The sequence below is a fragment of the Mustela putorius genome, unplaced genomic scaffold, assembly GCF_011764305.1.
Source record: "Mustela putorius furo isolate JIRA1106 unplaced genomic scaffold, ASM1176430v1.1 tig00000174_pilon_pilon_pilon, whole genome shotgun sequence".
Classification (NCBI taxonomy): Eukaryota; Metazoa; Chordata; class Mammalia; order Carnivora; family Mustelidae; genus Mustela; species Mustela putorius.
Window position 1 is genome coordinate 32,232,454 of NW_025421304.1, and position 22,381 is coordinate 32,254,834.

At 38.4% G+C, this 22,381-nt stretch overlaps 1 protein-coding gene across 2 annotated transcripts in view; it reads right to left on the reverse strand.

Annotated features, from left to right (window-relative positions):
• Positions 1 to 22,381, reverse strand: part of GLG1 (golgi glycoprotein 1) — a 161,386-nt gene that overhangs the window by 55,580 nt on the left and 83,425 nt on the right. For both annotated transcript variants that reach the window (XM_045076303.1, XM_004754076.2), the window contains exon 2: positions 8,813 to 8,845. In XM_045076303.1, coding sequence (XP_044932238.1) covers positions 8,813 to 8,845 — 33 coding nt within the window. The remainder of the gene's footprint in view (positions 1 to 8,812; positions 8,846 to 22,381) is intronic.

Consider the following 22,381-nt stretch of genomic DNA (forward strand, 5'->3'; position numbering starts at 1 on the left):
TGTAATACTTCTTTATATATTTTGGATATTCATCCTTTATTGGAAATGCCTTTTTGGCTTTGTTGATTGTTTCCTTTGCTGTGCAGAAACACTTTATTTTGATGTAGTCCCAATGGTTTATTTTTGCTGCTATTGGTCTTTTTATAACCACACATTATCAGGTTAATTAAATAAATTCTGTTCTAAGATTGGTGTTGAAGTTAGAAATCTGAACCTTAATTAGTTAACTGATTATAGTAAGGAATTATGACATTTTCAGATATAACAGTATTGTGGCTATTTTTTAAATAAAGCCTTATCTTTTAGAGGTATTTAACAAAATATTAACAAATGAAATGATGTCTGGGTTCTGTTTCAAAATGATACAAAAGGAGGGGAAGTAAGCAGGAAGAGAGATGACACAGGATGGATCTGAACAAATAGCTGAAGCTGGGTGGTAATTACATGAGGGTTGATTATATTATACTCCTGAGATATAATTTATGTACTACTGAATTCACACTTCTAAAGTATACTTTAGTGTCTACTGGTATATTCAAATTTTGACAACTGTCACCACTATCTAATTCTAGAATACTTTCATCATCCCAACATGAAAGTTCATGGAGTTAAAGGGTATAATGGTAAGCAAAGTCAGTCTGTCAGAGAAAGACAAATACTATATGATCTCATTATATGTGGAATTTAAGAAACCAAACAAGCAAAGAGAGAAAAAAGAGAGAGAAAGAGAGACAAACCAAGAAAAGACTCTTAATTGCAGATAACAAACTGATGGTTACCAGAGGGGAGATGGTAGGAGGCTAGGTGAAACACGTGATGGGAATTAAGGAGTGCAACTGTTGTGATGAGGACTGAGTGATGTATGGAATTGTTGACTCACTATGTTGTACACCTGAAATTCATATAACACTGTATGTTAAGTGTACTGGAATTAAATAATAATGATAATAAATTTTTAAAAAGAAATGCCATACCTAGTAGCAGTCACTTCCTACTCCCCACTTCCCCCAGCCCTTGGCAACCACTAATCTTCTGTTGATTTGCCTATTCTAGACATTTCATATAAACAGAAATGTAAAATATGTAACCTTTTGTGTCCAGTTCCCAAGTTTCATCTTTACTGTGGCATGTTATCAGTACTTCATTCCTTTTTCCTGCCAAATATTATTCTACTACATGGCTTTATCATGTCTCATTTATCTATTATCAGTTGATAGATATTTGGGCTGTTTCCACTTATTCAATGCTATAATTATTGCTTCTATGAACACCTGTGTACACAATTTTATGTGAACATGATTTCAACCATCTTGGGAGTCTCTAGGAGTGGAACTGATTGTTCAGATCACAACTGTTTAACCTTTTGAAGAACTACCAGACTATCTTCTGTAGTGGCTATACCATTTCACATTCCCACCAGCAATGTATGAGGATTCCAATTTCCCCATATTTTCAACATCTGTTATTGTCTTTTTTATTACAGTCATCCCATAGGTATAATATAATATATTGTAATTCTGATTTGCATTTCCTTAAGATGAATGTTGTCGAGCATCTTTTCATGTGCTTATTGCCATCTGTATATTTCTTCAGAGAGACGTTTATTCAAATCCATTGCTTATTTTATTTCTTTTTTCAAATCTTAATTTTTTTATTTTTTATAAACATATATTTTTATCCCCAGGGGTACAGGTCTGTGAATCACCAGGTTTACACACTTCACAGCACTCACCAAAGCACATACCCTCCCCAATGTCCATAATCCCACCCCCTTCTCCCAAACCCCCTCCCCCCAGCAACCCTCAGTTTGTTTTGTGAGATTAAGAGTCACTTATGGTTTGTCTCCCTCCCAATCCCATCTTGTTTCATTTATTCTTCTCCTACCCACTTAAGCCCCCATGTTGCATCACCACTTCCTCATATCAGGGAGATCATATGATAGTTGTCTTTCTCTGCTTGACTTATTTTAAGCATGATACGCTCTAGTTCCGTCCATGTTGTCGCAAATGGCAAGATTTCATTTCTTTTGATGGCTGCATAGTATTCCATTGTGTATATATACCACATCTTCTTGATCCATTCATCTGTTGATGGACATCTAGGTTCTTTCCATAGTTTGGCTATTGTGGACATTGCTGCTATAAACATTCGGGTGCACGTGCCCCTTTGGATCACTACGTTTGTATCTTTAGGGTAAATACCCAATAGTGCAATTGCTGGGTCATAGGGCAGTTCTATTTTCAACATTTTGAGGAACCTCCATGCTGTTTTCCAGAGTGGCTGCACCAGCTTGCATTCCCACCAAGAGTGTAGGAGGGTTCCCCTTTCTCCGCATCCTTGCCAGCATCTGTCATTTCCTGACTTGTTTATTTTGGCCATTCTAACTGGTATGAGGTGATACCTCATTGTGGTTTTGATTTGTATTTCCCTGATGCCGAGTGATATGGAGCACTTTTTCATGTGTCTGTTGGCCATCTGGATGACTTCTTTGCAGAAATGTCTGTTCATGCCCTCTGCCCATTTCTTGATTGGATTATTTGTTCTTTGGGTGTTGAGTTTGCTAAGTTCTTTATAGATTCTGGACACTAGTTCTTTATCTGATATGTCGTTTGCAAATATCTTCTCCCATTCTGTCAGTTGTCTTTTGATTTTGTTAACTGTTTCCTTTGCTGTGCAAAAGCTTTTGATCTTGATGAAATCCCAATAGTTCATTTTTGCCCTTGCTTCCCTTGCCTTTGGCGTTGTTCCTAGGAAGATGTTGCTGCGGCTGAGGTCGAAGAGGTTGCTGCCTGTGTTCTCCTCAAGGATTTTGATGGATTCCTTTCGCACATTGAGGTCCTTCATCCATTTTGAGTCTATTTTTGTGTGTGGTATAAGGAAATGGTCCAATTTCATTTTTCTGCATGTGGCTGTCCAATTTTCCCAGCACCATTTATTGAAGAGGCTGTCTTTTTTCCATTGGACATTCTTTCCTGCTTTGTCGAAGATTAGTTGACTGTAGAGTTGAGGGTCTATTTCTGGGCTCTCTATTCTGTTCCATTGATCTATGTGTCTGTTTTTGTGCCAGTGCCATGCTGTCTTGAGGATGACAGCTTTGTAATAGAGCTTGAAGTCCGGAATTGTGATGCCACCAACGTTGGCTTTCTTTTTCAATATCCCTTTGGCTATTCGAGATCTTTTCTGGTTCCATATAAATTTTAGAATTATTTGTTCCATTTCTTTGAAAAAGTTGGATGGTACTTTGATAGGAATTGCATTAAATGTGTAGATTGCTTTAGGTAGCATAGACATTTTCACAATATTTATTCTTCCAATCCAGGAGCATGGAACATTTTTCCATTTCTTTGTGTCTTCCTCAATTTCCTTCATGAGTACTTTATAGTTTTCTGAGTATAGATTCTGTGCCTCTTTGGTTAGGCTTATTCCTAGGTATCTTATGGTTTTGGGTGCAATTGTAAATGGGATTGACTCCTTAATTTATCTTTCTTCTGTCTTGCTGTTGGTGTAGAGAAATGCAACTGATTTCTGTGCATTGATTTTATATCCTGACACTTTACTGAATTCCTGTATAAGTTCTAGCAGTTTTGGAGTGGAGTCTTTTGGGTTTTCCACATATAGTATCATATCATCTGCGAAGAGTGATAATTTTAAAATTTGTTTATTGTTGAGCTGTAAGAAGCTTTTTAAAGTATGTTCTCATTACTAGACCCTTATTGGATATATGATTTGCAAATATTTTCTCTCATTCCTTGGGCTTTCAATTTTCTTGACAGTACTCTCTGAAGCCACAGAAGTTTTAAATTTTGATGAATTTCACTTTATTTTGTCTTTGGTTAGTTGTACTTTAGGTATCATACTTAAAAACCTTTGCCTAATCTAATGTCATTAAGATTTACATCTACAGTTTTATCTGGGTGATTTATAATTTAGCTCTTATATTTAGGTCTTCGATCCATTTTTATATATATGGTATGAAATAGGGGTCCACATTCATCTTGAGGTATGTGGATATCAAGCTGTTCCAGAACCATCTGTTGAAAAGTCTCCTATTTACCCCCAGTGTATTATCTTGGCACCCTTGCTGAAAATCAGTTCACTATAAATGAATGTTTTTTCTGAATTCTCAATTCTATTACACTGATCTATATATCTATCCTTATGCAAGTACCACACAGTCTTGATTACTGTGAATCTACAATAAATTTTGAAATCGGGAATTATGAATTTGTTCTTTTTTCAAGACTGTTTTGGCTCTTTTGGATCCCTCGCATTTCCATATGAATTTTAGGGTCAGTATGTCAATTTCTGCAAAGTTGTCAGCAGAAATTTTGACAGGAATTGCCTGAATGTAGATCAACTTGGAGAGTATTACCATCTTAACAATATTATATTTTCCAATCCATGAAACAGGATGTCTTTTCCTTTAAATCATCTTCAATTTTGTTCAAAGATGTTTTCCATGGAGTTCAGTATACCAGTCTTATACTTTTTTGGTTAAATTTATTTAATTTTTTTTAAAGGATTTTATTTATTTATTTGACAGAGATCACAAGCAGGCAGAGTGGCAGGCAGAGAGAGGGGGAAACAGGTTCCCGGCTGAGCAGAGAGCCTGATGCGGGGCTCGATCCCAGGATCCTGAGATCATGACCAGAGCAGAAGAAAGAGGCTTAACCCACTGAGCCACCTAAGCACCCCATGTTAAATTTATTCTTAAGTATTTGATTCTTCTTGATGCTATTGTAAATATAGTTGTTTTAATTTCATTTTCAGATCATTCATTGCTGGTCAGTAGCAATACAGCTGGCTTTTTAATCTACTAATCTTATATCCTGCAGCCTGCAGTCTAATTACTAACATTAGAAAATTTCCCGTATTAGAAGCTTAAAAAATCAGTATTGAATTTAGTCAAATGATTTAATGTACCTACTGAGATGATGACATAACTTTTTCTCCTTTATTGTAACTAACTTTTCAAATGTTAAATTAACCTCACAGTTCTGCAATAAATCCAGTGCAGTCCTGATGTATTTCCCTTCTTATATTTTAGTGGATTCAGTTTGCTACTAATTTGGTTAACATTTTTTAATCTATGGTTCACAAGTGACACTGGCCTATGTTTTCCTTCTTGTTTTATCCTTGTTATGTGATACTAAGGTAATGTTAGCCTCATAATGAATAGAAAAACATTTCTGCTTTTTTTTATCCTTTAGAAGACTGATATTGGGGCACCTAGGTGGCTCAGTCAGTTAAGTATCTATCTTCAGCTCAGGTCATGATCCCAGAGTCCTGGTTTGAGCCCCTCACTGGGTTCCCTGCTCAGTGGGGAGCCTGATTCTCCCTCTCCCTCTGTATCTCCCCCAGCTTGTGTCAAGTTGTCTATCTCTAATAAATAAATAAAATCCTTTTAAAAAGATTCTATTTATTTACTCATGAGAGAGACAGAGAGAGAGAGGAGGAGGAGAGGCAAAGGGAGAAGCAGGCTCCCAAGGTGCAGGGAGCCCAATGTGGGACTCGATCCCAGGACCCCAGGATCATGACCTAAGCCGAGGGCAGATACTTAAACATCTAATGCTTTCTTTATGGGATTTTTATTTAAAGCTTCATTTTTTAAAAAATATTTTTTAAGGGACACTTGGATGGCTCAGTTGGTTGAGTGGCTGCCTTCACCTCAGGTCATGATTCTGGAGTCCTCAGATCAAGCCCCACATCAGGCTCCCTGCTCAGCGGGGAGTCTGCTTCTCCCTCTGCCCTTCACCCTGCTTGTTCTCTCTCACCCCACTTGCTCTCTCTGGCTCTATCTCAAATAAATAAATAAAAACTTTATAAATAAATAAATAAATAAATAAATATTTGAAGTTTTATTCATTTAAGTAATCTCTACACCCCATGTGGTGCTCAAACTTGAAACACCAAGATCAAGATACTGAGCCAGTCAGCCAGTAAAGATTTTTATTTACAGATTAATTTTTTTTTTTTAAGATTTTTATTTATTTATTTGTAAGAGAGAGAGAGTGAGAGCGAGCACAGGCAGACAGAGTGGAAGGCAGAGTCAGAGGGAGAAGCAGGCTCCCTGTGGAGCAAGGAGCCCGATGTGGGACTCGATCCCAGGACGCTGGGATCATGACCTGAGCCGAAGGCAGCTGCTTAACCAACTGAGCCACCCAGGCGTCCCTACAGATTAATTTTTTAAAATAAATATAGGCCACACAAATTTTCTACTTCTTGTGTTGGTTTTGGTAAATTTCTTTCTCTAGTAATTTGTCCACTGTGCAAACATTTTCAAATATATTGGCCTAACAATTCTTCATAACTAATTTTATCTCTTGCTTAACAACACTAATTTATTCCAGAACACCCCCAGTAGGTGGAAAGCTGTTTAATTTTTTAAACTTGATCCACTAGTTTTAATGGGAAAGATTATCACGCAACCCATCCCAACCCAAAAAAAGTGTATTAGTTTGCTAGGGCTGCCTAACAAAATACCACAGACCAGTTGGCTTAAGCAAGAGATTTATTTTCTCACAATTCTGGAGTTTAGATGTCTGAGATTAAAGTGTTAGCAGTACTGATTTCTTCTGAGACTTTTCTTCTTGTATCCTCACATGGTTTTCCCTCTGTCTCTGTGTCCTAATCTTCTCTTTTTGTAAGGACATAATTTTCTATTTTCTGTATACTTTGTCCCTATTTTTAACAGTGTCAAATCCTTCCTCTTCTCGAGCCTTTTAGGACTCCTACGTCATAAATTAGCTACTTTCTGGGATCCCCCTATGCCAGAGTCACTTGACTGATGGATTTTGAATATTTTCCCTAATTTTTTGCTTTATAAATAATGCCACAAAATCCCCTTATGGACATATTTGAATCAGTTCTTTTAAGTATAACTATTACCACTTCTATTCTTAGAAGTAAAAATGTTAGGCCAAAGTATATACATATTTTAAGTTGACTGCTTTACAAAGAAGTTTTCATATTTATATTCTTATTCACAGGCAGAGCAGAGTTTAACCACCTTTTCTGCAAAAGGCCTGAAAGGAAAATCTTTTATACTTATAGGGACCTACATACAGTAACTGTTGAAATTACTCAATCTTTCTATTATAGCATGGAAAGCACCAAAGATAGTATGTAACTGAATGGGTGTGGAAGTGTACCAATAAAACTTTATGCATAAAAATAGGCAGTGGTTTGGATTAGGCCAATGGGTAGCAGCTGGCTAATCAGTGGGCTAGAGAAAGCTTATATCCCCATATTCCCATCAATATTATGTATTTATCAGATTTTTTATATTTGCTAATCAGATAGATGAAAATAATGCACTCATTTGTCTTTTAATTTTCACACTTTTAACTATAAGAGACAATCAAATTTTAATGGTTTATTAGACATCTTTTTCATTATAAATAATCTATTTATACTTGTCACCTATTTTTATTTTTATTTTTTAAAAATATTATATTTAGGGCGCCTGAACGGCTCAGTCATTAAGGCGATGACTGACTCAGGTCATGATCCTAGCATCCTGGGATTGAGCCTCACACCAGGCACCCTGCTCCTCGGGAAGACTGCTTCTCCCTCTTCCACTCCTCCTGCTTGTGTTCCCTCTCTCACTGTATCTCTCTCTCTGTCAAATAAAGAAATAAAATCTTTAAAAAATAGGTTAGCTTAGGTTAGGATCTCAGGTCACCCCTATACAAATGATTTTTAATGTATTAATTCTAGTTATCTTTAAAAAATATTTTATTTCTTTATTTGACAGAGAGAGAGAGAAAATAAGCACAAGCATGGGGAGCGGCAAGCAGACGGACAAGGAGAAAGAGAAGCAGCCTCCCTGCGGAGGGGGCAGTCCAACGCAGGACTGGATCTCAGGACCCCAGGATCATGACCTGAGCTGAAGGCAGATGCTTAACCAACTGAGTCTCCCAGGGGCCCCTGTTGCTATGTTTATTAGCAGCACTTTCTATTAAAGAATATAGTTCTTTGGGGCACCTGGGTGCCTAAGTCAGTTAAGCATCCACCTCTTGGTTTCAGCTTAGGTTAGGATCTCAGGTCACCCCTATACAAATGATTTTTAATGTATTAATTCTAGTTATCTCTTGAGTGTGTGTGTGTATGTGTGTGTATAAAACCTTTAACATAGGGCATCTGGGTGGCTCAGTCAGCCATGTGTCTGCCTTTGGCTCAAATCATGATCCCAGGGTCCTGGGATGGAGCCCTCCGTGGGGCTCCCTGTTCAGCAGGAGTCTGCTTCTCCCTCTCCCTCTACCCACCCACATGCTCTGTCTCAAATAAACAAATAAAATCTTTGAAAATAAAAATAAAGTTGTAAGCATAATAAGCATAGAAACAATTATTTTCAAATGGTAGCTATACCTGAAGTAAAACTTAAGCTTAAGTACATAAATATTTGACAAAATCTGCTTGTTTCTAGAATGGAGGGGTATTTGCAGATTTACATGGTCCTTAAATAAGTTTTATCATCCTTGTTAAGAGTAAGAGAATCTGGGGCACCCGGGTGGCTCAGTTGTTAAGCGTCTGCCTTTGGCTCAGTTCATGATCCGGGGGTCCTGGGATCAAGTACCTCACTGGGCTCCCTGCTCGGCGGGAATCCTGCTTCTCCCTCTTCCACTCCCCCTGGCTCTACTCCCTCTCTCACTGTCTCTGTCAAATAAATAAATAAATAAAATCTTAAAAAAAAAAAAAAAAAGATTAAGAGAATCTAAGAAGACATAATGTTTCCCGGAACAACAGGAAAAGCCTGAATCTGCCATATATATAAAGCACATATGGTGAGTTATGGAAAATCCATACTTACATGATTGCAGTCTGAAGAAATCTCATTTTCAGGCTAAAAGGAAAAAAAAAGAGAGATGATGTTAAAAAAAAACCCAAAAAACTAACCCTCAAGTTTTCAAATACCACCAAAATAAACTCAAAACAAGAAATCTGAATATTTAACTGAGTATGCTTCTTCAATTTAAGAAATAAAATGGGCTTATATATGTTTTAGATTGCCAGGGAGGAATATACCAGAAAAGTAGATGAGATATAATCACTTTCTAATCAATGGTACAATCTGAAAATGGGGAAAATGGAAAAGAAAGTAGTAAAGAGGGAAGAGTTCAAGATGGCAGAGGAGTAGAAGACCTAAATTTCATCTGGTCCCGGGAATTCAGCTAGATAGCTATCAAAGCATTCTGGACATCTACCAACTCAACAGGAGATTGAAGAAAAGAATAGCAGCAACTCTATGAGCAGAAAAGTGATCACTTTCTGGAAGGTAGGACCTGCAGAGAAGTGAATCTGAGATGTACGGGAAGACCGCAGGGTTGGGGGGTACTTCTGTCAGCCGGCTACTGGCAAATGATACAGCAGCAGAGCACAAAATTGGGAATTCTATAAATTTGCTCCGGTGAGGAACTTAACTCTGGTGGCTAAGCAAGGGGTGGAGCCCTCACTGATACAGTGTGGTCTCAGGACTCTTGGGGTCACAGAAAGACCAGGGTTGCATGAATGTGGCAGAACTCCCAGGCATCGAGGCAGGGAAATTGGCTCCAAAGACTGAGCCGAGGAGTGGGCTCTCAGCTTGGGATTGCCATAAACCGTGATATGCAGTACAGTTGGGCCACTGCACTTTGAGCTGGGGCCCAAAACCTGGCAGAACCAGAAAGACTTCCCTTCCTCCCCAAGGATGAGCAGGAGGGGAGCCCAATGCAGGCATCTGCTGGGTTTGGAGACGCCAAATGGGGCCATGTGCCAGAAATAGAAACGCACTGTCACAGGCTGGGTGAGCAGAGTATGGCCGGAGACCAGGGAGAGAGGAGTGATGGACTGCTTTTCTCTGAGGGTGCACTAAGGAGTGGGGACCCGAGCTCTCAGCTCCTCTGAGGCCAGAGATTGGGAGGCTGCCGTTTTCACTCTCTTCCTCAAAAGCTGTGTGGAAAGCTGTTAGGGAAGAAAAACTAGAGAGAGCAAACCAAGCACATTACTTAGCCTGGCCGCTGGCAAGGACGATGCAATTCTGCGTAGGGCAAATACACTTGAGAAGCAATGTAACACCCTTGCCCCAGAAGATCAGCAAGAACGTCCAGCCAAGACCAAGTTTACCAAGTTTACTGCAAAACTCCAGTGCTAGGGGAATTCAGCACATAGAATTCATGGCTTTTTCCCCATGATTCTTTAGTCTTTCGACTTTAATTTTTAAAATTTTATTATTTTTTGTTTCTTTTTCTTTTTCCCATTTTTATTTCCTTTTTCAACCAACTTATCATTTCCCTTTTAAAAACTTTTTTAAATTTAATTTTTGCAGTTGTATCACCTCCATTCATTGTATTTAACCTTATTTTTGTATATATGTAAGTTTTACTTTCTTTTAAAATTTTGAGATCCAGTTTCTTCTAACAGACCAAAATATACCCAAAATCCAGTATATGGCTCTGTTCTATGAAACAGCCTGATCATATTCTTCCCCCCTACCCCCACCTGTGGGTCTCTTGGGTCTCTTCTGATTTGTTCCGTGTTACATTTCTCTGGAGTCATTGTTACCCTTTAGCATTTTGTTCTCTCATTCATCTATTTTTCTCTGGACAAAATGGAAAAACTCACCTCAAAAAATAGAACAAGAGACAGTACCAACTGCCAGGGACCTAATCAATATGGACATTAGTAAGACATTAGAACTAGAGTGCAGAATAACAATTATAAAGATACTAGCTGGGCTTGGAAAAGAGCATAGAGGACACTAGAGAATCCCTGGAGAATTAAAATCTAACTAAGTCAACATCAAAAAGGCTTTTCATGAGATGCAATAAAAAACTGAGGCTCTTACTACTAGGATAAGTGAGGCAGAAGAGAGAATTAGTAACATGAAAGGCCAAATGATGGAGAATAAAGACACTGAGAGAGAGATAAACAACTATTGCATCACGAGGGGAGAATTCGAGAGATAAGTGATACCATAAAGTGAAACGATATTAGAATAATTGGGATCCCAGAAGAAGAAAGACAGGGGCAGAAGTATATTGGAGCAAATTATAGTGGAGAACTTCCCTAATTTAGGGGAGGAAACAGGCATCAAAATCCAGGAGGCTCAGAAGACCCCCCTCAAAATCAACAAAAATAGATCAACACCCCGACACCTAATAGTAAAACTACGAATCTCAGAGACAAACAAGTCCTGAAAGCAGCTCGGGACAAGACATCTGTAACCTACAATGGTAGAAACATTTGATTGGCAGCAGACCTATCTACAGAGACGTGGCAGGCTGGAAAGGACTGGTGTGATCAGAAACTAAGTGAAAAAAAATATGCAGCCAAGAATACTATATCCAGCAAAAGTGTTATTGAAAATAAAAAGCTATTGAAAATAGAAATAAAAAGCTTTTAGGACAAAGAGAAATTAAAAGAATTTGCAATTACCAAACCAGCCCTACAAAAAATACTGAAAGGGACCCCCCCCTTTTTAAAGATTTTATTTATTTATTTGACAGACAGAGATCACAAGTAGGCAGAGAGGCAGGCTGAAAGAGAGAGAGGAAGAAGCAGGCTCCCTGCCGAGCAGAGAGCCCGACGTGGGACTCGATCCCAGGACCCTGGGATCATGACCTGAGCCGAAGGCAGAGGCTTAACCCACTGAGACACCCAGGCGCCCCTAAAAGGGATCCTTTAAGCAAAGAAAGAACATAAAGGTAACACAGACCAGAAAAGAACAGACAATATACAGTAATAGTTACCTTACAGGCAATACAATAGCACTAAATTAATATCTTTCAATAGCTACCCTAAAAGTAAAGGACTAAATACCCCAATCAAAAGACACAGGGTACAGACTGGATAAAAAAGCAAGACCCATCAATATGCTGTCTGCAAGAGACTCATTTTAGACCCAAAGATACGTACGTCAAGATTTAAAGTGAGGGGTGGAAAACCATTTATCATGCTAATGGCATCAAAAGAAAGATGGGGTGACAATCAATTAGATTTTAAACCAAAGACTATAATAAGAGGTGAGGAAGGACACTGTATCATACTTAAAGGTGCTATCCAACGAGAAGATCTAACAATTGTAAATATTTATGCCCCAACATGGAAGCAGCCGATTAATAACAAAATTGACAAACACATCAATAATAATACAGTAACAGTAGGGGACTTTAACACACCCCTCACTAAAAGGGACAGATCACCTAAGCAAAAGATCAACAAGGAAATAAGTGTTTTAAACGACACACTGGACCAGATGGACTTCACAGATACATTCAGAACATCCCACCCCAAGGTTGCAGAACACACATTCTTCTCCAGTGCACATAGAACATTCTCCAGAATAGATCACATCCTGGGTCACAAATCAGGTCTCAATTGGTACCAAAAGACTGGGATCGTTCCCTACATATTTTTAGACCACAATGCTTTGAAACCAGTCAATCACAAGAGGAAAGTTGTAAAGAACTCAAATACATGGAGGCTAAAGAGGATCCTACTAAGGAATGAATGGGTCAACCAGGAAATTAGAGAAGAATTTAAAAAATTCAGAGAAATGAATGAAAATGAAAATACAACCATTCAAAAATCTTTGGGATGCAGCAAAGGCAGTCCTAAGAGGGAAGAACACAGCCATACAAGCCTTTCTGAAGAAACTAAAGGAGCTGGAGAAAGAAGAACAAACAAAGACTAAACCCGGCAGGGGAAGAAAATAATAAAGATCAGAGCAGAAATCAATGAAACAGAAACCAACAGAACAGGAGAACAGATCAATGAAACTAGGAGCTGGTTCTTTGAAAGAATTAGTAAGACTGATAAACCACTGGCCAGACTTATTAAAAAGGAAAAAAGAACCCAAATAAATAAAATCACACATGAAAGAGGAGATCAAAACCAACACCAAAAAAAATACAAACTATAAGAACATATTATGAACAGCTATATGCTGACAAATTAGACAATCTGTTAGAAATGGATGCATTCCTAGAGACATAACAACTACCAAAAGTGAAGCAGGAATAAACAGAAAACCTGAACAGTAGATCCATAATCAGCAAGGAAGTTGAAGTAGTAATGAAAAATCTTCCAACAAACAAAAGCCCAGGGCCAGATGGCTTCTGAGGGGAATTCCACCAAACATTTAAAGAAGAATTAAAAACCTATTCTTCTGAAGCTGTGAAATGGAAGGAAAACTTCCAAACTCATTTTTTATGAGGTCAGGATTACCCTACCAAAAAGAATTACAGACCAATATCCCTGAGGAACATGGATGCAAAAATTCTCACCAAAATACTAGTCAATAGGATCCAACAGTACATAAAAAGGATTATTCACCACCGCCAAGTGGGATTTATTCAGGGCTGCAAGGTTGGTTCAACATTTGCAAATCAATCAATGTGATATACTACACTAATAAAAGAAAGGACAAGAAACATATCATATTCTCAATAGATGTGTGAAAAGTATATGACAAAGTACAGCATCCTTTCTTATTTAAAACTTTTCACAGTATAAGGATAGAGGGTACATATCTCAATATCATAAAAGCCATGCATGAAAAACCTACAGCAAATATCCTTCTCAGTGGGAAAAAATTGAGAGCTCTTCCCCTAAGGTCAGGAACACGGCAGGTATGTCCACTATCACCACTGCTGTTCAACAAAGTACTAGAAGTCCTAGCCTCAGCAATCAGACAACAAAAAGAAATAAAGGCATCTAAATCAGCAAAGAAGTCAAACTCTCACTCATTGCAGATGATATGATACTTTATGTGGAAAACCCAAAAGACTCTCTCCCAAAACTGCTAGGACTCATATAGAAATTCAGTAAAGTGGAAGGACACAAAATCAATGCACAGAAATCAGTTGCATTTCTATACACCAACAATGAGCAAAAGAAAGAGAAATTATGGAGTAGATCCCATTTCCAATTGCACCAAAAATCCTAAGATACCTAGGAATAAATCTAACCAAAGAGATAAAGAATCTGTACTCGGAAAACTACAGAGTTCATGCATAAAAGAAACTGAGGAAGAACAAAGAGATGGAAAAACATTCCATGATCATGGATTGGAAGAATAAATACTGTTGAAATGTCTATGCTACCTAGATTGTAATCTACATATTCAAAGCAATCCCTATCAAAATACCATCAACTTTGTTCAAAGAAATGGAACAAACAATCCTAAAATTTGTATGGAATCAGAAAAGCCAGAATCTGAATAGCCAGAGCAATGTTGAAAAAGAAAACCAAAGAGGGTGGCATCACAATTCCAGACTTCAAGCTCTATTACAAAGCTGTAATCATTAAGACGGTATGGTACTGGCACAAAAACAAACACAAAGATCAATGGAATAGAATAGAGAACTCAGAAATAGACTCTCAACTCTATGGTCAACTCATCTTCGACAAAGCAGGAAAAGAATAACCAATGGAATAAAAAAGGAGAGTCTCTTTAACAAATGGTGTCAGGAAAATTGGAGAGCCACATGCAGAAGTATGAACTGGACCATTTCCTTACACCACCTACAAAAATAGCCTCAAAATGGACAAAAGACCTAAGAGTGAGACAGGAATCCATCAAAATCCTTGAGGAGAACACAGGCAGCAACCTCTTCAACCTCAGCCGCAGCAACTTCTTCCTGGACACATCACCAAAGGCAAGAGAAGCAAGGGCAAAATGAACAAGTGGGACTTCATCAAGATAAAAAGATTTTGCACAGCAAAGGAACAGTCAACAAAACCAAAAGATAACAAAAGAATGGGAGAAGATATTTGCAAATGACATAGGAGATAAAGGGTAAGTAGCCAAAGATCTATAAAGAATTTGTCAAACTCAACACCCAAAGAACAAACAATCCAATCAAAAAAATGGGCAGACAACATGAACAGACATTTCTGCAAAGAAGACGTCCAAATGGCCAACAGGCACATGAAAAAGTGCTCAATATTAGCAGCATTAGGGAAATACAAATCAAAACCACAGTGAGATACCACCTTACACCAGTGAGAATGGCTAAAATTAACAAGTCAGGAAATGACAGATGTAGGCAAGGATGCAGAGAAAGGGGAAACCTCCTACACTGTTGGTGGGAATGCAAGCTGGTGGAGCCACTCTGGAAAACAATATGGAGGCTCCCCAAAAAGTTGAAAATAGAGCTACGCTATGACTCAGCAAATGCACTACTGGGTATTTACCCCAGAGATACAAATATGGTGATCCAAACGGGCATCTGCACCCCAATGTTTATAGCAGCAATGTCCACAATAGCCAAACTATGGAAAGAGCCCAGATGTCCATCCACAAATGGATAAAGAAGATACACACACACACACACACACACTCACATACACAAAGTGGAATAATACGTGGCCATCAAAAAATGAAATTTTGCTATTTGCAATGACATGGATGGAACTAGAGGGCATTATGCTAATGAAGTAACTCAAACAGAGAAAGACAATTATTGTATGAGCTCACTAATATGAGGAATTTGGAAACAAGACAGGGGGAAGGGAGGGAAAAATGAAACAAGGTGAAACCAGGGAAGGAGACAAAGTCTAAGACACTTAATCTCAGGAAACAAACTGAGGGCTGCTGGATAGGAGGGGGATGGGGAGCCTGGGTGGTAGACATTGGGGAGGGTATGTGTTGTGGTGAGGGATGTACTGTGTAAAACTGATGAATCACAGACTTGTACCCCTGAACCAAATAACACATTATATGTTTAAAAAGTACTAAAGAAACAAAATAATAGTGACATCAGGATCCTTACAAGACACTTCATAATTCTGAAAGCTAAAAAGAATCAGGCACAATACAAGTGTTCTTTTCTTTAAAGACAGATATCTAAAACAAAACAAAACAAAACAACCCCCCCCCCAAAAACAAACAAAAATAACCAGGCTTATTAAAGAAGGCAAAGAAGGTCCATCAATGATTTTAAAACTAATGTCAGGGTGCCTGGATGTTGCAGTTGGTTAAGCAACGGACTGCTGATTTGGGGTCAGGTGCTAATCTCAGTGTTGTGAGACCCAGCCCGACCCACAAGGCTCAGTGCTGAACACAGAGTTTGCTTGAGATTCTCTCTCCTTCTCCCTCTGTTCCTCCTGCTCACATTCTCTCTCTCAAATACTTACTAATCTCAAGTCACCACTAGGCAAAGCTAGGTGATAGGTACACAGGACATCAAGTAACTCTTAGGAGTTTATAATCTTGCATGTATATAATTTAAAATAGAAAGTTTTTTTTTAAAACAGATATTATATATATGTTCCCATGACTACATATACTCTGCAAAGCCAGGTTCTATGAATGAGAGAGTAAATGAAATTTCTATTCTGTAATTTAAAAAGTAGACTAGATTATGTTTAATATTACATAACTTTGTAATACACATCTCCTTTAGTGTTGCTCTTACCTTTAAAAAGATATAATTGTAAGAATAGACACATTTTCTTTCAATTTCCAGAGCATTCCAACCTGCTCAAAGGAAGTGAATTCTGTGTACCTTGGGTGTGGAGCTTACTTAAGGGAAAAAAAAAAAAAGCATTCTGGAAAGAAATTCAGAGCACTGGAGCACTTTCAAAAGAAGGTATTTAAATAATATGCAAGTATTGTCATGTTTACAATTCACAGGACATATATTAGTGAATTAATGACTGTTTTAGGGGTTTGCTTCCCTACAGTAGTAGTCTGGATTATTTCCCCCCATTTTTAGTCCTCTTTGATAGCATCTGAAACTATAACCTTTGCCCTGTACCTGTACACAGCCTCTGGCTGTTCAATGAGTATACACCCTGCTCCAGAGTTAGGAGGCTAGGCTCCTGACTTGCTTTGGTCAATGAGATTTTACCTAGACCTAATAGAAGAGGTTTTAAACTTGCTTGGGCTGTTTAGCTTTTTACTCTCACACTCCTGCCATTCTCCAAGAGAAGAACAAGTCCAAGTAGCTCCTAGCCCAAGGAGAAGGAGAGACAGGTGGGGCCAACCTAAACCTAACCTGGAGCCCAGAGCAGAGCCATCTCAACTGCCCTGCAGAGCCACAGGCAAGAAAAATAAGTATTTGTCATTATAAGCACTTGAAATGTTTGAAGAGTTTGTTAGGAAGAAAAAAATGAGCAATATACCTATCAAGCAAATGAAATAATAAAAATTCTAAGACCTTTAAGCTGCAACTGGTAACAACTACCATCTCATTTAGTGGATTATGTTAAGTACAGAGTACTGCAGCCTTTTTTTTTTTTTTTTAAAGATTTCATTTATTTATTTGACAGAGAGAGAGGTCACAAGTAGTCAGACAGAGATAGAGAGGGGAAACAGGCTCGCTGCCGAGCAGAGAGCCCGATGCGGGCCTCGATCCCAGGACCCTGAAATCACGATCTGAGCTGAAGGCAGAGGCTTAACCCACTGAGCCACCCAGGTGCCCAGTACTGCAGCCTTTTATGAAAGATGACATGAACCATGGAGACACAAATGAACTGTATATTTGGAACCCAGTATTTAGTTTCTGTCTCTTTTGTCAACTTAATTTGTAATTGATAATAAACTGGTCTTCTATTTTTTTCATTTTAGATTTAATGTCTCTTTCCAGAAAGAGATGACAATGTAGGAATGCCATAAAAACAAGGTCATGATATTAAAACATTGAGACCCATAGAACTGAATAGCTATGAAGAATGTCTATGTGTAATTGCAAATAACTAATTTCAGAAATTTAAAATGGGAGGTGCCTGGGTGGCTCAGTGGGTTAAGCCTCTGCCTTTGGCTCAGGTCATGATCTCAGGGTTCTGGGATCAAGCCCCACAACGGGCTCTCTGCTTGGTGGGGAGCCTACTTCCCCTTCTCTCTCTGCCTGCTCCTCTGCCTGCTCGTGATCTCTCTCTGTCCAATAAATAAATAAAAATCTTTAAAAAAAAAAAAAAAGAAATTTAAAAGGTCTTTAGAATCAAAGGACATGGTAATGTTCAGAGGAACTGAACAGAGACCTATCTGCAAAATATAAAAGATAAAGTAGTATGCCTAAACAGTAGGAACCTGAAATAATGCCACCACCAAGAAACTCCAGAGGAAGTATAAAGAGAAAATGCTATAGTTTAGCACTCAATCTGAAGGAGTGAAAACAGATGTGTGTGCTGACACAGGTTTGATTCTCAGACTGCGTCATTCCCGTGATGTCCCAATCAAATCACTTCATCAGAGTATATATCTACTTCTGCAGAACTATAAATGCAGATAGGCTTGATTATCTTTAATCTTAGAATATGAATAGTATAAGGAATAAAACCCAGAATTACTAAGGTAGAATAAGGCTGAGGATTTTTTTTTTAAGTTTTGTTAAATATCCATGAAAGAATACTCTGAAATGATCCCAAGAAATGAATCAGCAAGTAAATACTGGATAATCATGATGTACCTAAAATTGTGCAAGGCATTGTTTGGGATACAGAAGAATGATATGACACTATCTCTAACCTCAGATAGTTTACAATCCAGTTGGAGAGAGAAGATGGTGAAGTCATGCAATTAAGCAAGAATAGGGACTTGAGATAGGCCTGAAGGATTAGACAAATGATTGATGCTGCAAATGCATGATTTCCAAAGAAGTTGCAGTTTAGATGATCCCTAGGGCTCAAGAAAAAAAATATATATAAGAATCCCTTTTTTTTTAAAGCTCATCTTTTAATTTATATTTTAATGCTTTTTATAGTGTATATGTTAAAATAATTAGTACTTAAGATTTTATTTTTTTATTTGTCAGAGGGAGGGAGAGAGCACAAAAGGGGGGAGCAGTAGGCAGAGGGAGAAGCAGGATCCCCACCAAGCAAGGAGCCTGATGCAGGACTTGGTCCCAGGCCCCTGGGATCATGACCTGAACCGAAGGCAGATGCTTAACCGACTAAGTCAAGAAGGCATCCCTAGTAAATTAATATTAATTAATATTTAAAAATAGCTATATAATATTAGGGGTATGTGTAGTAATTTTTTTTAAATGCTAAAGAAGAACATGATCAAGACAAAGAATTAAGTGCTGAAACCTTCCTGGTAACTAGTTGAGGAGTCCTCCCCTCACTCCCATGGCTTCAAATCAGAAGCAAAGAGCTGGTTCCCAGCCTGCGGAGCATCACATCAGAAGCTGAGCTTTTGGTAGACCATTAGCTGCTCTCCATCACTTCGAAGGTAGACTCTGGACTTCAAAAACAAGTGTCTCTTACATCAAGTGTTTCCTCATACAAAGTAAGTACTTGGCAATGGAACTCAAAGGAGAAAAATTTATGAAAAGCCTCATAAATAAACAGCTTTCTGTTAATTTAATGACCAAACGTTGTAGAAGAAACTGCTGAAGTTGCATACATTAGTATCAATACAGAAACTATTAGGAATACAGGGAAGAGAACGTGATACAACCTTACCCAACACAGCCGGACTGAACTAGAAAAGTTCAGATAATACTGAATGTGTGATGTGGCAGTAAGACTCTAAAGGAGATAAGCACTGAGTGCTTGGACACACCTGCCTAACTCCAATACGGAATGTCAAGGGTACAGGAAAAGGTAAAAGTTGTCACTTAACTGAACTAGGTGCTACCTTAATTTCTTACATGATGGACTGACTGCAAGATAAATGGTATTGTGTCCAATTTTACAGAGGAAGATACTGAAATTTGGAGAAACCAAGTAAGTGACCAAAGTATACTTCTAGGACACAATAAAACTGGAGTTTTTTTTTTTTTTAAAGATTTTATTTATTTATTTGACAGAGATCACAGATAGGCAGAGAGGCAGGCAAAGAGAATGAGAGGGAAGCAGGCTCCCTGCCAAGCAGAGAGCCGGATACAGGACTTGATCCCAAGACCCTGAGACCACGATCTGAACCGAAGGCAGCGGCTCAAACCACTGAGCCACCCAGGCGCCCCAAAACTGGAGTTTAAATAATGATAATAAATGGTGACTAATGCTCACTGTGATGCTTTCTGCTTGATACCTCCAAAAAAGGCTAAGTAGGTCAAGTTGAGCACAATGATGGGGTAGGGGGTGTACCTTCAGGAGGTGCAAGAAAAAGAAAGGCAGACAGGATGAATAAACAGAACAAGTGCTCTAGAATAAACTGACAGCTCCATGATGAATTTAGATGCAGGCGGCCCAGGGAAAAAGCTGCTGGAGTTATTAGATCAACTACAAATCTGCATTAGCCCTACGATAACCACAGCAAGTTCTAAAAAACTTTTGCTTAGTTCACTTGGCCTTTTTAAATCAATGACTTAAATATTTTGGGTAGGGATGCCTGTGTGGCTCAGTTGGTTAAGCACTTGCCTTCAGCTCTGGTCATGGTCCAGGGTCCTAGGATCAAGCCCCGCATCAGACTCCCCGGTGAGAAGGGAATTTGCTTCTCCCTTTCCCCTCTTCCCACTTGTGCTCTCTCTCAAATAAATAAGTAAGTAAATAAATATATAAATATTTTTTCCTTAGATTGAGAATGTTTTGGGTATTACTGTACTTTAATCTTGTTGGGTAAGCAAAAGATGAAATAGTTAATTTTATGGCTTAAAACCAGTATTCCTTCCTCTAAGCTCTGTAATTCAAAACAATTTTTTAAAGTATGTAAAAAAAGTACTTTATTTGATCTATGTGACACAGAGAGAGAGAGAGAGAGAGAGAGAGAGAGGAGAGCAAGTGCAAAAGCAGGGGGAGAGGGAGCCCAACACAGGGCTTGATCCCCGGGATCATGACCTGAGTCATGGGCAGATGCTTAACTGAGCCACCCAGGCACCCCTCAAAATGGGTTTTAACTAAAAGACACAACGGTAGAAAAAGGACAAAAGACTCGTGGAAATATTCAGCTACAGAAGCTGTGTGACTTTGGGTGTGTCACATCACTTCACCAGACCCCTGAGGGCAGAACAGGGGTTTCTTCAACTAGGATCTTGAACTGACTTTAGGAGTGAAATTGTCTTGAAAGCGTACACAAACTTTTGTGTGTAAGTATATTTTTCTGAGAATTCACAGCTGTCATCATAATATCAGAAAGATCCATAAGACACCTAAAAATTAAGAAATAGTGATCTAAGATCGTTGAGATTCTCTGCAGCTTCAGGAGTCTGTAAGATCAGAGATACGGAATATAGAAATAGGGGTATTTATTGATTTCCATGTCTTTTAAGGTAGGTAGTTTGCATATTATGATTATGGTTTCCTAGTGCTTCATCTCAATCATTCTCTCCTGGTCAAAGCACAACAAACAGGTTTCAGAATAAACGACGGAAAAGCTTGAGTCTGAATGTTCTCAATTACATCAACTATCACATCCACTTAAGAGGATGGTTTTTACAGAAAGTACAAGTCTGAACTATGATTTCCCCAAGGTGAACAGGCTGAATTAATGAGTCTGGCAGGAGAAATTAAAGGACTCACAAAACTAAGTTGGAAATTGTCCCAGTTTTTGAAAAAGAAATGCTTGGGAGTTGGATTGTGTCTAAAATTGGGAACATTCTACAGTTCGATCGACTGAAGTTGAACTACCCACAAGATCACACCTGGCACTAAATGAAGTGACAGCAGATTCTGTTTATTAATCACCGGGGAGAAAACAAACAAAAAATGTCAACAGTATCTGTGCTTTTATGGCCTTGCGAAAATCTGAAGGCTGGGCAACAACATGGTGTCTCCCTGTAATTAGAAACCTTCTCCTACAGTAGTAGTAAGGAGAATCTTCTTTGGGGAGTTTAGTCATTCATATGAGTAATTCATTTATTAACTTGACCCAAACCATGACCCTCCTGCCCACTGGAAAAAAAAAAAAGCAAACTGAACATAAAATAGCTGGTAATGAACTGGTAAAGTCAGTATTTTAGTCTCAGTAAACTCCCTGAGCAATTCATTTATTATCATATGAGCAATTCATTTATTAACATGACCCAAACCATGCCCCTCCTGCCCACCAGAAAAAAAAAAGAAAAAAAAAAACTGAACATAAAATAGTTAGGTAATGGACAGATAAACAGTCAGTCTTTTAGTCTTGGTAAACTTCCTGAGAAAGTGTAAATTGAATCTTAACCCTCAGTCATATTCATAGCCTCTTAATGCATTATTCTGGCTCAATCAGAATTAACTTTTCTTATTTGTAACCAGGGAATGCTGCTAAGTATTGTTTTTCCAAAAGGATAGTGATCAACATAGGCTTTGTGCCCTCCAACAATGCTCTGCCTGATTTACTAAAGGTCTGTGCTTTTGTGTGATTCTTAAACATTCAACCATCTTTTCTTTCCTTCTTTCTTTCTTTTTAAGATTTTATTTATTTGCCAGAGATAGAGAGAGAGAGAGTACACACAAGCAGGCAGAGAGGCAGGCAGAGGCAGCGAGAGAAGCAGGCTCCCTGCCGAGCAAGGAGCCCAATGCGGGACTC